Below are 14,919 nucleotides of genomic sequence, written 5' to 3'. Positions count from 1 at the left end.
TAGCCTTCATGTTCCTTGACTCTTCTCTGTCCCTTAACTGTATCCTGCCAACATCCTCAGCTAACTAGTTCAATAGTTCTCTGTTTAGCCTTACTTTATATGTTATTAGACCCAACCACTAAATTTTAGGTGTAATTAGTGTGTGTGTGTGTGTGTGTGTGGTGTGTGTGTGTGTATGTGTGTGTGTGTGTGTACGCATGTGCGTGCCAGTAGTGGGGGCTTGAACTCAGGGGCTGGAAACTGTCCTTTACCTTTTTCACTCAGGACTGGTGTTCTATCACTTGAGCCACATCGCTGACATTTTGCTGATTAACTGGAGAGAAGAGTTTCATGGATGTTTCTTCCTGGTCTAGTTTCAAATTGTGATCCTCAGATCTCAGCCTCCTGAGTAGCTAGGGTTACAGACCTGAGCTACTAGTGCTGGCTATATTCATTTCTTACAGTTTATTTTTCAGATCTACTTGTCAGATCTTTTAATCTGTTCATTCAAGATTAAAAATTCATTCTTTATGTTCTAGAACAGTGCAATGTGGAAGTAGCCATCTGCCACATAACCACATCTCAATCAACAAAGGACCATATATAGGATGGTGATCCTATAAGATCATAATAAAACTGAAAAATTCCTCTTGCCTACAGACATCATAACCCCTATAGCTGTCATAACATCATAGTGCCATGCATTATTCATGAGTTCATGGTGATGCTCATGTAAATAAAAGGGCTGTTTTGCCCACTGTGCCAAAGAGTAGCACACACAGCTGCATTCAGTAAATTATGTACAGTCCGTAGTACTGCACAATGGTAAGTGACTGTATGATCATGCTATGCCTTCCATAATTATTCTAGAGATGTACCATAAAGCTTTGCAGCATTGTACACTGTAACATCCAGATTCATGTAAGTACACTCTATAATGTTCAAACAACAAGGAAATCCCCTAATGACATATTTCTCAGGATGTATCCCTGGTTGCTAAGTGATACAATGATACACAGCTGTATATTTATCTTCTTGCTTTGATAATTCTCCAGACAGTAAGATAACAAATCCATCAATTGATTGAACCCCAGCTGGGCAGAATCACCAAATAAGCATAAATCAAAACCTTAATGTCCTGGATTAACTGGGGAAAACACAATAATGTACATTTATTACATCAAACCTTAGGCCCCCCATATCCCAGCTTCCAACAAATAACTCATGACCATATTTCTTTCATCTACACCCTACACTCCTTCTCCCTATCTGGGGAAGATAATGTCTCCAGAGACCACAGATTGTAGGCTTCTCATATTCAAGCTATGATAACAAAGGAAGTATGAAGTCCACTGAGAACTATACTTTCCAAACTTAATCATTAACATTCACACTAGAGTGATCTCAGAGGTCAACATGTACTTTCTATTACCCATAAGGAAGTTGGGACCTATCAAATATTTCTTTACTTAGCCTAGGATAGTAAAGGCTCTAAGCTCACAACTCTGCATATAAACAAAGGTTAAGAGGATCTTTCTTTATTCAGCTTCCAGGTAAAATTCAAAAACTGAATTACCAAATACCAGCTTGACTTCCTATGGTTATAACGAATTCTCTCACCCTTAATAGACAGATGGAAAGGTTTCCAGTAGGAATGTTTCTACTCAAACAAATTAGCAAGTTTGAGGGCTGTACCTTATAATCATACCCTTATTGTATCAGATCTCAGTTCGAACTTAAAACCTTGGAAGCCTATATATGCCAGCCTCAAGATAGGGAGATAACATAATGTTACTTCTTTAAAAAAGGAAGACCAGAATTTTCAACTCTGTCTTAAATATAACCTAATACAGCCATAAGGAAGAACTATGCTGAAGAAGAGAATCAAAATTACATGTGTTAACAATTGGATTTATATTCCATTCTTGCTGGAAAGTTAATTCTGTCAGTTTCCTTTCTGTTGCTATGACAAATAGCTGAGATAACAGCTAATAAGAGGGAAAAGTTTAGCCAGAAGAGGTAGCTCACACCTGTAATCCTAGTGACTCAGGAGACAGATCTGAGAATTGTGATTTGAAGTCAGCCCAGGCAGGAAAGTTCGTGAGACTCTTATCTCCAATTAATCACAGAAAAAGCTAGACATAGTGCTATAGAGTAAAAGGAGCTCAGGAGCAGCACCCAGGCCCAGAGTTCAAGGTCCAGGACACACACACACACACACACAACACACTCACACGCAGAACAGTTTATCTTTACTCATGGGTTCAAAGGGTTCCATCTGCAATCATTTGGACTGCTTTGGACCTGTGGTGACAGAGGTATTATGGCAGGATTTGGGTGGACAGAAAAGCTGTTCACCTCATGGCAACCAAGTAACAATGAAAGACAGGAAGAAGCTAGGGTCCTAACATCATCTTTAACAGTATGTCCCCCAATGGCCTAATTTCTTTCCCAAAGACCCCTCTTACTAAATGTCCCATCACCACCCAACAGTGCCACAGGCTGGGGACCAAGTCTTCAACATGGGACACTTCAGATCTAAACTACAGTGCTAACCATTGACTTGCACGAGGCTTCTATACTTCTTGACTGTATGTGTTAGTGTATGGAACTCTCAGCTGAGCCTAACTCACCACAAAATTTGGGCATTTTAAATCATATAATTTTCCAGTGATGTTCATCAAACAGCCTCCTCTTATCCTAATAACCAGTACCAAAAAAAGCATTCATTTTTTGAATATATAGTCCATGGGTCTATAAGAAAATTCTTCTTTACTTTTCTGTCACCTCTACTTTTCAGAAACTTAATGTATACTGAGATAAAAATCCAACACAGCATCATATTTGAAAATGTATTATTTCTGAGATATAAATGGTCTTAAGTTTACTTGGGAGGAAAAAATATTTGTAATACACACACACACAAGTAAAAAGGCAACTGGTTTATACACACACACACATGCACAGGCGCATGCGCGCGCGCACACACACACACACACATATACATACCATTGTTTAAGTAACTGGCTTTCAAAGCAGCAATAACAAATGAGCCACTAAAGCAAAGTAAATCAATTGCTAATTCACTTTGTTGGTTGGGTTTTTTTTTTATTTGTGTGTGCTTGCCTGTTTTAATCATTGATAAATATCAGCTCAAGTAAGGATCAAGATGAGAGCAAATGGCATGCTACTTATGATGTCCCTAATTCCTTCTTATTAACCTGAGTAAAGAAGTGATATCATTGCTTCAAGGGGGTGTCGATGGGCATTTGAGTGAAAGGTGACAAACAGATAAACTTGTTCCTGAAACCATGAGTGCTACCACCATATCCCCACTGGTGAGATGGCCTCGAGCGTCTGGAGGTGGACAGCATGCAGTGGTCTCCAGGAAGCTGAGCATCACCCCCAGGAAGCCCCACACCCCTTTCTTCACATGGAACTGCCCAGGCTATGAGTATAGAAATCTACCCTAGGCAGCATCTGCACCTGAACTCCATGAGGGATCCTGAGAGGCAGACCTGCCGCTGTAGGACAGTTGGAGCAGGGCAGAATCTGTTTCTTGACCTTTTACAGGGAAGAAAGACTCCCCTATGCAACACTATAAAAACTTACTCTAAGTGTCTCCATATCAAGACCTACAGTCAGACAATGACAGAGCTGCCTTCCCCATCCTCACCCCGCCCCCCCCCACACACACACATTGGTCATGGTGCTTCAACTCAGGGCCTGGGCACAGTCCCTGCCCTTTTTTGCTCAAGGCTAGCACTCTACAACTTTGAGCCACACAGCCAATCCTAGTTTTCTGGTGGTTACTTGGAGATAGGAGTCTCACAGGGACTTAATGCCCAGACTAGCCTGCAACCTCAATCCTCAGATCTCAGCCTCTGGAGTAGCTAGAATTACAAGTGTGAGCCACCAATGCCTGGCCTGACAGAGCATTTTAAATGCATTAACTAGTCACGGAGCAATAGAAATAAAACTGAAAACAAAAAACTTCCAGAATTGCCTCCTCCATCACTCTCCTAATACATCTCTCCAAATGTCCAAATGCTTCATTCTTTTATTTTTTATTATTAGTAAAACATTTATTAAACAGAAGGATTACATTTCATAAGTCAGGCAAAGTGTACATTTGCTTTTGGATAATGCTACCTCTTCCCTTCTATCTCTCTCACTTTTTCCCTTCCACTCCCCCACACACAAGTTGTATAGTTCATTTTCAATATAGTGTCCAGTAAGTACCATTGCTGCATTTGTGTAACCCTTGTCCCTCCATTTCTTTGTCTTCCCTTACACTCCCAAAGCCATATAGACAAACAAAAAAAGAAAAAGAAAATAAAAATAGCAAAAAATATTTTTTTAAAAAACTCATTTCCATTTCTTGGAGTTCATTTCAACCTTGTTCCAAATGATCAGATGTACATAAGCATTACACCCCACTTTTCCTTTCCAAAGAATGTCCTCCTTCAGTCTCACTGTGTATGTATGCCTAGAGACATATATAATTTATTATAACTATCGTTCTGGTTTTAATAGTCCAATTTTTGCGTTTACACCAAAAGTGATAAAATGTAACATCATATCAGAACAGGAATAAATTTCAAAGTCAAAAATATATTTTAGCAGCATAAAACAGAATTTCTGAAGAGCAACTCATCATACAAACAAACCATGGTCCTTTATCACAAGTGTGACTCACAATTATGCACCCATCTGGCTTCGTTAGCTGCCTAAATTATTTATGAGACTCCTAAATATGCTTTATGTGTAAATTAGGAAGACACGAAACCAAGGTGGCAGGTGCCAGAACTAAAAGAACACCCCTTCCTGGCTCCTTTTGTTACCTATGTTTAAAAAAAGAAATCACCCCTAAGAAAGCCTCCAAGAAAGACCTCTAGTGGTAATTTCTGGAATAAAATTACACATGTTGCTGTACAAAAAAGAAAGGGGAAAGGAAAAAAAAAAAAAAGGCCAGGCAAGGTGGACTGTGACAGTTCTAAGGTGACAAGACAGTAGAGGAGGAGTTTCTTTGTGTGATCTCCATAAAAGGTGAGCTCCACACCACCAACATCAGACAGGTGTGATCCAGCACCAGCCCAGCTGCGGCCCAGCTCCACCCCAGCTCCGGTCCAGCTTCAGACCCAGCTCCAGCCCAGCTCCAGGCTCTGCCTCTCAGCATCCCCAATGGAGTTCAGCAGCAGAAGCTTGCACCGAAGCCTCAGTTCCTCCTCGCAGGGTCCCGTGCTCAGCATGAACAGCTCCCTGTATAGGAAGGAGAACATGCAGCGCCTCAGGACTGCACCCAGTGTTTATGGGGGTGCTGGAGGCCATGGCACCCGCATCTCCACCTCCCGGCACCTGACAGGCTATGGGAGCGATCTTAGTAACGGAGGAGAACTACTGGTGGGCAGTGAGAAAATGACCATGCAGAACCTAAATGACCGACTGGCGAGCTACCTGGAAAAAGTGCGGTCCCTGGAGCAGTCCAACTCCAGGCTGGAAATGCAGATCAAGCAGTGGCAGGAAGCCAATGTGCCTAGCACCACCAGGGACTACAGCGCCTACTACAAACAAATCCAAGACTTGCAAAATCAGGTGAGGCGGGTGGCCTGGGACCTCCACCTTACCTTTCCCTGCATGACCAATCAGGAGGGCATGTGTGCTAAGTGGGTCCAAGTGCACACTGGAAGATAAATCAGGTTGAAAATTAAAACTGTAAAAAGGCTATATCCTATCATCTACCCTTATTGCTAAATTACTAACAATCCACCCAGCAGAATGACTGAAGGTCATGCTTCAATTTTTTAAAATCTGATTACAAACAGAATATAATTTTGTCCTCTAATTTTAGAATCTGTATCTTTAGAATCTGTATCTTTATGATGTCAGGAGCTCCTGGGAGCTCCAGGACTTAGGTACTGTTCCTGAACTTCTTTTGCTCAAGGCTAGTACTCTATCACTTGAGCCACAGCTCCATTTCCAGATTTTTTGGGGTGGTTAATTAGAAATAAAGAATCTTACAGACTTTAATGCTTGGGCTGACTTCAAACCATGATTCTCAGGTCTCAGTCTCCTTAGTAACTAGTATTACAGGCATAAGCCACCAGCATCCAGCCTGAAAAGGATTTTGATATGTGTGTGTTGGTCCTAGGACTTCAACTCAGAATCTGAGCACTATCCCTTAGCTATTTTTTTCTCAAGGCTGATGCTCTACTACTGGAACCACAGCTCTACTTTTGGCTTTTTTGGTGGTTAATTGGAGATCAGAGTCTCACGACTTACTGCCTGGACTGGTTTAAAACCATAATCCTTATATCTCAGCTTCCTGAGTAGCTAGGATTATAGGCATTGAGCCACTGGCTCTAAAAATAAGTTGATTTTTTTAAGTATGTGATAATATTTCTGAATTTGTCATCGAACTTTCATCAACTTTTGAGATTTTAGTCAATTCAGAGATTTTCTCCCTTAATTTGTTAGTATTACATAATTATTAGAATACTGTACATCTAAGTAATAAATGGATTCAAGACAGAAACTGGGGTGAGGGAGGGGAAAGAAGGGGCAAAAGTCTCAGTGATGCCTGCATTTTTAACTGTCATCTTTAATTATCTGATCATCATCACCAAGTTGCTTAGAAACCACTTCTACAACAATAAAGTGTTCTATTGCCCCCAATTCATATTTATTGTATCATATCACAACCCACTCCCATATCATCCAAGGCGGGTGGAGTTCTCTATTTTATCAGTGGACTGGAATAAGAGAAGACTTTGCTCCTAAATAAAAATGACAGACATGACACCAAGTGTTTGCCTTGCTTCGATGTCCTTATCTAATCAAGCAAACTGCCTTCTAGTTTCCATTTCTGACTTAAGGTTCACATAATTTCTTTAGGGCAAAGGCTGTTTACTCATCAGCAGGGCTCATTCTTGAGTTGCACTCTAGACATCAGTACAGTCTGATTCAAATCTACAGGAGAGTAAAAGTTCAAGAACCAGCTTAGGAAATGGTGATCGCTCTGTATAACACCTTAATAACAACAATAAAATTATATTTAAAAAATATAATTAAAAAAATAAAAAGTGGGTGGAGATGGGGAGGATAAGAAAGATCTCAGGAAACATCAGCTTATGAACCAATGCCCTGCCTGTCAAGAGCTCATTCAGGCTCACACCAAAACCATTCAGTATAAACTAACCATTCTCCCATGCTTGTCTTAAGGCTCGTGTTTTGGTTTGGTTCAGTTTTTGGTGGCAGTACTAGGGTTTGAAGCAAGGGCCTCGCACGCTCACTTGGTTTCTTTTTTTCTTTTCTTTTTTTTTTCTCAAGGCTGGTGCTCTAACACTTAAGCTATATCTCCACTTCTGTTGTTTATGTTTCTTTACTGGTTAATTGGAGAGATAAATGTCTCATAGAGTTTTTCTACCTCAAATCTCAGACTCCTGAGTAGCTGGTGTTACAGGTGCAAGCCACAGGTTTCTGGCTTAAGGTTCACAGTTCTGCACTAATTTGGGATCATCTCAAATACATAGGCACAGCCACTAGTTCTGTCTAACGGGGTAGATCAAGCATATCAAGGCAGCCCTCTCTCTAGGACTGGATCCACTGAAAGACACCTGCCACTGTAACACCTTCTAAATAATGGCATCCGATCCACATACATCTTATAGAACTCACCCACGGAATACCACATAAGATCCATAGTTTATCCAGCATGATATACATAACTAATGACTCCTACCCTTCATTCATCCATTACTTAGTAAGTACTAAGTACTAAGTAATGGGGGCTGAGCATTATGATGGGCCCAAGAGAATATAAGTCTGAATGTAAAGTGATTTAGAAGGAAATGGGCATAGGCAAAGGTAATTACCACACAGATCAATAAGTGCAGGAGGGACATGCCAGGCAACTAGAGCCCAGGCAGATCCTAGCTAAGTTCAGAGGATGTCCCTGAAGGCTCCCCTGAAGCCACACTGTCCAAGCTGAAATGGGAAGGAGGAGCGGGGAGTGTATCAGGTGAAGGTGACTAATATAAATGTTGTAGGCAGGAATGACATCCAAGGCAAAAATATTCATTTCAGGTTCAATGAATCCATTGGAGTAAAGAACAATCATTTTGTGAAATCACAAGAAAGTGAGCCAAACTCTAGGGGCCAGAGTTGCATTTTATGTATCTATTTCTGTTAAATATTCTTGTCAATATTCCTCTTACCTAGCTAATCTTCTGTGGTAATTCTTTACATGAAAGTCACCTTTGCTACCATTGTACTTAAATAGGAAGATACAGCCAACCACTTTAAACTCCTTCCTAGTTGAAAATATCATTCCTTCTCATGTGTTTCTCAGATTAGAGATGCTCAATTGCAAAACGTTCGATGTGTCCTGCAAATTGATAATGCTAAACTGACGGCAGAAGACTTCAGGCTGAAGTAGGTATTGAAAACCATGGTAAATTTCTTCTTTTTTTCAGTGTAGCCCAAGATGGCATAGTGTTGGGATTGCAAATGTATACCACCAAGCCTGGGACCATGACAAGCCAGGTACCAGTGGTTCATGCCTGTAATCCTAGCTACTCAGGAGTCTGAGATCTGAAGATTGTGGTTAAAATCCAGCCCAAGCAGGAAAGTCTGTGAGACTCTTATCTCCAATAAAATAATCAGAAAGAGCCAGGTGCTCTGTGGCTCAAGTGGTAGAGTGCTAGCCTTGAATACCAAGAGACTTAGGGACAGTGCCCAGCCCTGAGTTCAAGCTCCAGGACCAGCAAAAAAAAAAAAAGAAAGAAAGAAAGAAAGAAAGAAAAATCTTCTTAGCAGTCAATTATGCACACAAATTACCATATTGTTGTTGGTTATGAAACAACATTAAATAATTTCAGAATCTTAACACTTAAGGGATGTTAGAAGCTATGTGAATGTGATCCATCCCAGCTCTCAGGGAAGAACATCTCTCTCCACAACCCTTAAATCTGATCATCCTGCATGTAACTAAACACCTCCAGTATTTGTTTTCATTGGTTAGTTCTTATTGTTAAAACATTCTTTTTTTTTCCATTCTTTTTGGTTGGTTATGGGGCTTGAACTCTTGGCTTGGGTGCTGTCCCTGTGCACTTCAGCTCAAGGCAAGCACTCTACCGCTTGAGACACAGCGCCACTTCCTTCCCATTTTTTAGCATAAATAAAGGTTTGGTTGGTCAGATTGGGTGAGTCACAGACTTGACATACCTGCAACCTACTGTTGTACACCTTGAGGTGACAGAGGTTGCTAAGCTAATTGACAGTGAGCAGTGGAAGGATCTGAGGCTTCTGAAGGTTAACAAAGCTTCTGGGTCTGAAACTCACATCCTAAAAATAAATCTAAGAGGGAAAAGGCATCATTGAGGGCTAGAGGACTTGGTGATTTGGGATCAGTGCCCTGACTGCCATTTGTTTCTTCCTCATATTGTACTATGTGAGGGGTTCATTGTGATGTTTCCACACATGCTAACATTCTTTTCAATAGCTACCTGTTACAGAACTAACTCCATCCTCAGGTGAAATAACAGAGCGTCCCAGAATTCCCCTTCTGCATTAATGCCTTCCTGTTATCTAAAGAGAGCCTCCTACCTTGATTCAGTGATTTAAAAAGCATAGTTGAAGACTAAAGCAATGAAATTTATTCATTCGAGTTTTACTAGAACAACATCTGAGTGAGCCACTGCATTATCATTTTTTTAAAGTTTTTGCTATTAAAAAATAACATATAAGAATGACAGGAAAATATATGACTGTTTTAAGATACTTCACTTTGGATGCATCTGCCTCCAGCTCTCAAGTCTCTGGGATTACAAGCCTGTGCTTCCATCTTGTGTCAGGAACTTGAAGTTCTTGCAGATTGTAAATCACACAGATTATAGTAAGGAGCAAATGATCTGGTTCCTAGATTCTCATGCACATGTTGAGGACATACAAAGGAAGACATGATACAGTATTGAAACTGATCTCCTGGTGTACCACATATAAAATCTATTTTAACCTATTGAATTATCTCTCCTGTAACAGCTTCAGAGGGATTCCATTATCTCCACACTAATTCGTTCACAGGTTTGAGACAGAGAGGGGAATGCGGATAACAGTAGAGGCTGACCTCCAAGGCTTGAATAAGGTCTTTGATGAACTGACTCTACAGAAGACAGACCTGGAGATTCAGATTGAAGAGCTGAACAAAGACCTGGCTCTCCTCAAAAAAGAACATCAGGAGGTGAGAAACTATTCAGAGACGGAATTGGGAAAGATAGAACGGCTTCAATAATAAGGGGAAAGAGAAACCATGCAAAGAAGAAGAGTAGGTAGTAGTAAGAACTTGACAGTAACAATGGTAGTCTTAACAGTTTTTTACCACACTAAGCCCGATACCCAGTATCATTTTCTTTCTTTCTTTCTCTTTTTCTCTTTTTCTTTCACTTGTCCCCATTGAAAGAAGACACAAGACTTCCCATGCCTTTTCTGCACAGCCTTATCTGGGAATGTATGTCAGACTAAACTCAGTCCGGATTTCCTCTCTCCTAGGAAGTTGACGTCCTGCGCCGGCAGCTGGGCAACACAGTTAACGTGGAGTTGGATGCTGCTCCAGGCCTGAACCTCAGTGACATCATGAATGAGATGAGGCAGAAATATGAAGTCTTAGCCCAGAAGAACCTTCAAGAGGCCAAGGAGCAGTTTGAAAGACAGGTGATATCATAAGTCTACAGCAAGTATGGACAATGTGTCCCCAGAAAGAACTTGTTTTTTCTTCTCTTTTGCTTTCACTGATATTCTTTACTTCCTCAGTCTTCCTGTCTTCCTTTTGTCCTCCTTTCCTTTTCTTTCTTTCCTTCCTTCCTTCCTTCCTCCCTTCCTTCCTTCTTTTTTCCCCCTCAGTTACTTACTTGTTTTCATGTGTGGAATTTTAGTCTGAAGCTTTGCAGCAACAAGTCACAGTAAACACCGAAGAACTGAAAGTCACAGAGACTCAAGTGACAGAGCTGAGACGCACCTACCAGAACCTGGATATCGAGCTCCAGTCTTACCTCAGCATGGTAAAGGACATTTAACTTCCATTGCTCAATCAATGTGGGTTCATTGTCTGTGCTCAGAACTCTGAAAACGAAAAGATCTAGATGAAATAACCTCTCCCCTTGCAGAGCCAAGAGAGAAACAAGTTAAACAACTCATAATAATGAAAAGACAAAAGGAAAGGTCAGTGTGGTGGACAAATGCAGAGGAAAGAGTAGATTGGGAAGATTTCACAGGAGAAATGGCATGTAAACTAGATCTTAAAAACTGACACGGGCTGGATGCTGGTGGCTCACATCTGTAATCCTAGATTACAGATTGGAGGACTGCAATTCAAAGCCAGCCTGGACAGGAAAGTCTCATCTCCAATTGACCACCAAAAAATAGAAGCAGAGCTGCGGCTCAAATGGTAGAAACAGTGCAGAGGTCCTCAGTTCAAGCCCCAGGAGCAGTGCGCGTGTACAGGCACGTGCGCGTGTGCGCGCGCACACACACACACACATACACACACACACACACACACTGAGATGGGTTTTTAAGTTGGAGAACAGAAATCAAGACACTGCAGACTAAACAAATCAGCTGGCCCACGGTAAATCATGCTGTGGTAAAGTACAGTAATATCACTATGGTTCCATGAGATTTCACCCAATCTGAGACATGCTAGTTTCAGCAGAAAGCAAAGAGCAACGACTGAGCTATGTGATTGCTCTTAGAGCTCCTCTTTTGTGAAAAGGCATCTGTCCGTTTGGCTTGCATTTCAGAGGCAAAAGAAAAATCACTTACTCAGCCTGACCTCATAGGTTGAAGAAGTCTAATCTTCCACTCAGAGCATGGTTCATGTGGCCAAGGATGCTGAAGGGACTAGAGGTGTGACCTCTTCTAGGTCAGGTAGGATAAAGTAGCAAATACCAAGGGAGCAACAACACAATGTACCACAATGAGGGATGAGCAGGGGTGAAGCTTCAAGCAACAGGGAAAATCCACAAGCCAGGGAATCCTAACTGGCCAGCTAAGGTTGTCTAGATAGGAGGAGTGACAGAAAGGACTAGAAACATGCACATTGCCCAAGACCAGCTTCGTGGGAATTCTTTTTAAAAGAAATTAAAATTGAGTGAGTAGTTCCATCAAGTCCTCAGATAAGAAGCCCCTGTTTATCTTGCATTTATAGAAAGAGTCTCTAGAGCTCACCCTAGAGGAAACAAAAGCTCGCTACAGCAACCAGTTGGCCACCATCCAGGGACTGCTGAGCTCCCTAGAAGCACAACTGCTGCAGATCCGGGGTGACATGGAACGCCAGAACAATGAGTATGCTCTGCTCCTCGACATAAAGACCCGGCTTGAGCAGGAGATCGCTACCTACCGGCGCCTTCTGGAGGGAGAAGACGTACAGTAAGGCTCTTCTCAGCCAGGGATGTGGGCCCCTGCCTATTTCCTATTCTCTTTTCTTCTCTCTGTGTCTCTTGTGAGGCAGCACCAACACTGAGTTATACAAACACAATTATGACAACACAAAAATATGCCCCAAAATTATACACACACCCAAAACAGCAAGCTTAACCTTTGAACCCTGTGCTCTATGGTAGGAATGTGTGTGGAGATGGCTATCTACACTACAGATTAGGCTTGTATAGATTTTTCTTAAACAATTAGTAGACAACTGAAAACATAGTACCTTTTGAAAAGTTCTCATTGAGCATTTGCAAATTAAACAGAAGGCCACGGGAGGTCCGTGGGAACCTGAGTTTGTGAGTCAGCACTGCTGAAACAGCAACTAGTATTAGATATCACATCCAAGAGCATCAGAACACAGGACTTAAACTTCCACTCCAATTTTGAAGCTCTACCTTGAGAAACTTCTAATGGAAGGTTAACAGATCAGTTTTGAGGCTATAAATTTTTCTTGTTAAAAAGTAGGATACTCAAGGGCCAGAAGTAATCTTAGCTACTCAGGAGGGAGAGATAGGAAGATCACAATTTGGAAGCCAACCCAGGCAAAAAGTTAGTGAAGTTCTGATTCAAAAAACAAGATAGGCATGGTAACACATGTCTTGTGATTCCAGCTATCTGGGAAGTAAAGGTAAGAAAATTGCATTCTAAGGCCAGCCTGGGGAAGAGCACATGATTTATCTGAAAAGTAAAATATAACATTTGCTAGAGGCATAGCTCAAGTAGTAGCGAAGTAGAGAACCCGAGTAGCAAATTTGAGGCTCTGAAGTTCCAACCCCAGAATCACAAAAAAGAAAAGAAAGGAAGGAAAGAAAGGGAGGGAGGGAGAGGGAGAGAGCCGGTGAGACAGGAAAGGAAGGAAAGAAGGAAAGAAGGAAGGAAGGAAGGAAGGAAGGAAGGAAGGAGAAAGAAAGAGAGAGAGAAGGAAGGAAGGAAAGAAGAGAGGGAAAGAGGGAGGGGAGGGAGAGAAGGATGGAAGAAAGGGAGGAAAGACAGGAAGGAAATAAGGAAGGAAGGAAAAAAGAGGGAAGAAAGAAAGGTAAGAAGAAGGAAAAAGTAGGAACTCCATATTGAAATAAACATTGTCACAAGGAAATAGGAAACATCCTTTAAATACACACTACTCAGACTTTGTTTTAAAATAGAAAAGGGAAGGGATCACTCCATTTTCAAAATGTGAGTAACACTTTCTTTTTTGTTTCCCCACAGAACTATACAATATCAGTTACAAAGTTTGGAAGAGAAAGGTAAGTGTTCTGAACTTTGGGAGTATTTTTCTGGAACACTGAAATCTCAGAAGCTAGTAGTGAAAGACCAAAGGTGGTTGAGACATGGGGACCCTAAAACTCATGAATGTCAAATAAAGCAACCCTAAGAGAACTTTAGCACACATCATATGAGAGGCAATTCTCTCAACCAGAGCTATTGCTATCCTAAGACACCCTGAGATCCTGCAGAGAAAGCATCAAAAGGGAAATGTGACTTTTTGCTAAACTCAAGACTGTATATTTCCGTTTGGGGTGGAAGGAGTATGAAAAAATATTTTTCATTTGGGAAGGATGATACATTTTCAGCATTTATTTATTTTTAAAACTAAGATTATTTAAGAAAAAGGATGGGTTCTAATGGTTTCCTAAGAGATGGAAATAAGCACCAAAGGATAACCATCAGCTTGAATTTTGTAGACCAGCAGTGATGTGCCTGAACTGACATGTAATGTTTAATCTGCACTCAGACATAAAGAAAACCAGGAAGATCAAGACTGTTGTGCAGGAAGTGGTGGATGGCAAGGTCGTGTCATCTGAAGTGAAAGAGGTGGAAGAAAGTATATAACCGCTGCCAGGAGGAGGTGTTGCTGGGGTTTTGAAAGAAAATGGCCCTAAATTTTGCTACCTTCAAGAAAGTGGCCATCAGAAATCACTATTAATGTTTTCTGGTCATTAGAAAGAGGAAGAAGCCTATCTATTACTCTCTGTAATTAGATAGAAATGTTTAACTCAGAGGAGCTTCAAACTGCCTGCAAAAAAAAAAAAATGAAATCAACCGGCACTAGAATATTTAAAACATCACTACTGCCATCTTTATCACACAGCATACCAATTACAAGTGATAGAACCCAATTATCAATTGTACACATCCTAATCATACTCTGCCTCACAGTCTCTTCTATGCAAATTAAAAAATAAATCTCTCTCCAATTTGTGTTCCTGTTTCTAAATTGTTAAACCTCCTTTTATTTGTGTGTGTGTGTGTGAGAGAGAGAGAGAGAGAGAGAGTGAGAAAGAGAGAGAGAGAGAGTCCCGGGGCTGGAACTCAGAGCCTGGGCACTGTCCCTGAGCTTCATTTTGCTCAAGGCTAACACTCTGCCACTTAAGCCACAAGGCTAGTGCTTTACTACTTAAGCCACAACACCACTTCTGGCTTTTTCTGAGTAGTCTATTGGAGATAAGAGTATAT

At 41.1% G+C, this 14,919-nt stretch overlaps 1 protein-coding gene across 1 annotated transcript; it reads left to right on the top strand.

Moving 5' to 3' along the window:
- The first annotated feature begins 5,163 nt into the window (after positions 1-5,163).
- Krt20 (keratin 20, type I) lies at positions 5,164-14,305 on the top strand. Its single transcript, XM_013037804.1, has 8 exons — positions 5,164-5,574; positions 8,330-8,412; positions 10,063-10,219; positions 10,528-10,689; positions 10,911-11,036; positions 12,185-12,405; positions 13,672-13,709; positions 14,198-14,305. Exons 1-8 carry the CDS (start codon positions 5,164-5,166, stop codon positions 14,293-14,295), a joined length of 1,296 nt encoding a protein of 431 aa, XP_012893258.1. The 3' UTR covers positions 14,296-14,305.
- The last annotated feature ends 614 nt before the right edge of the window (positions 14,306-14,919 follow it).

The sequence above is a fragment of the Dipodomys ordii genome, unplaced genomic scaffold, assembly GCF_000151885.1.
Source record: "Dipodomys ordii isolate 6190 unplaced genomic scaffold, Dord_2.0 Scaffold7, whole genome shotgun sequence".
Lineage (NCBI taxonomy): Eukaryota > Metazoa > Chordata > Mammalia > Rodentia > Heteromyidae > Dipodomys > Dipodomys ordii.
This window is presented reverse-complemented; position numbering and strand designations above follow the sequence as displayed.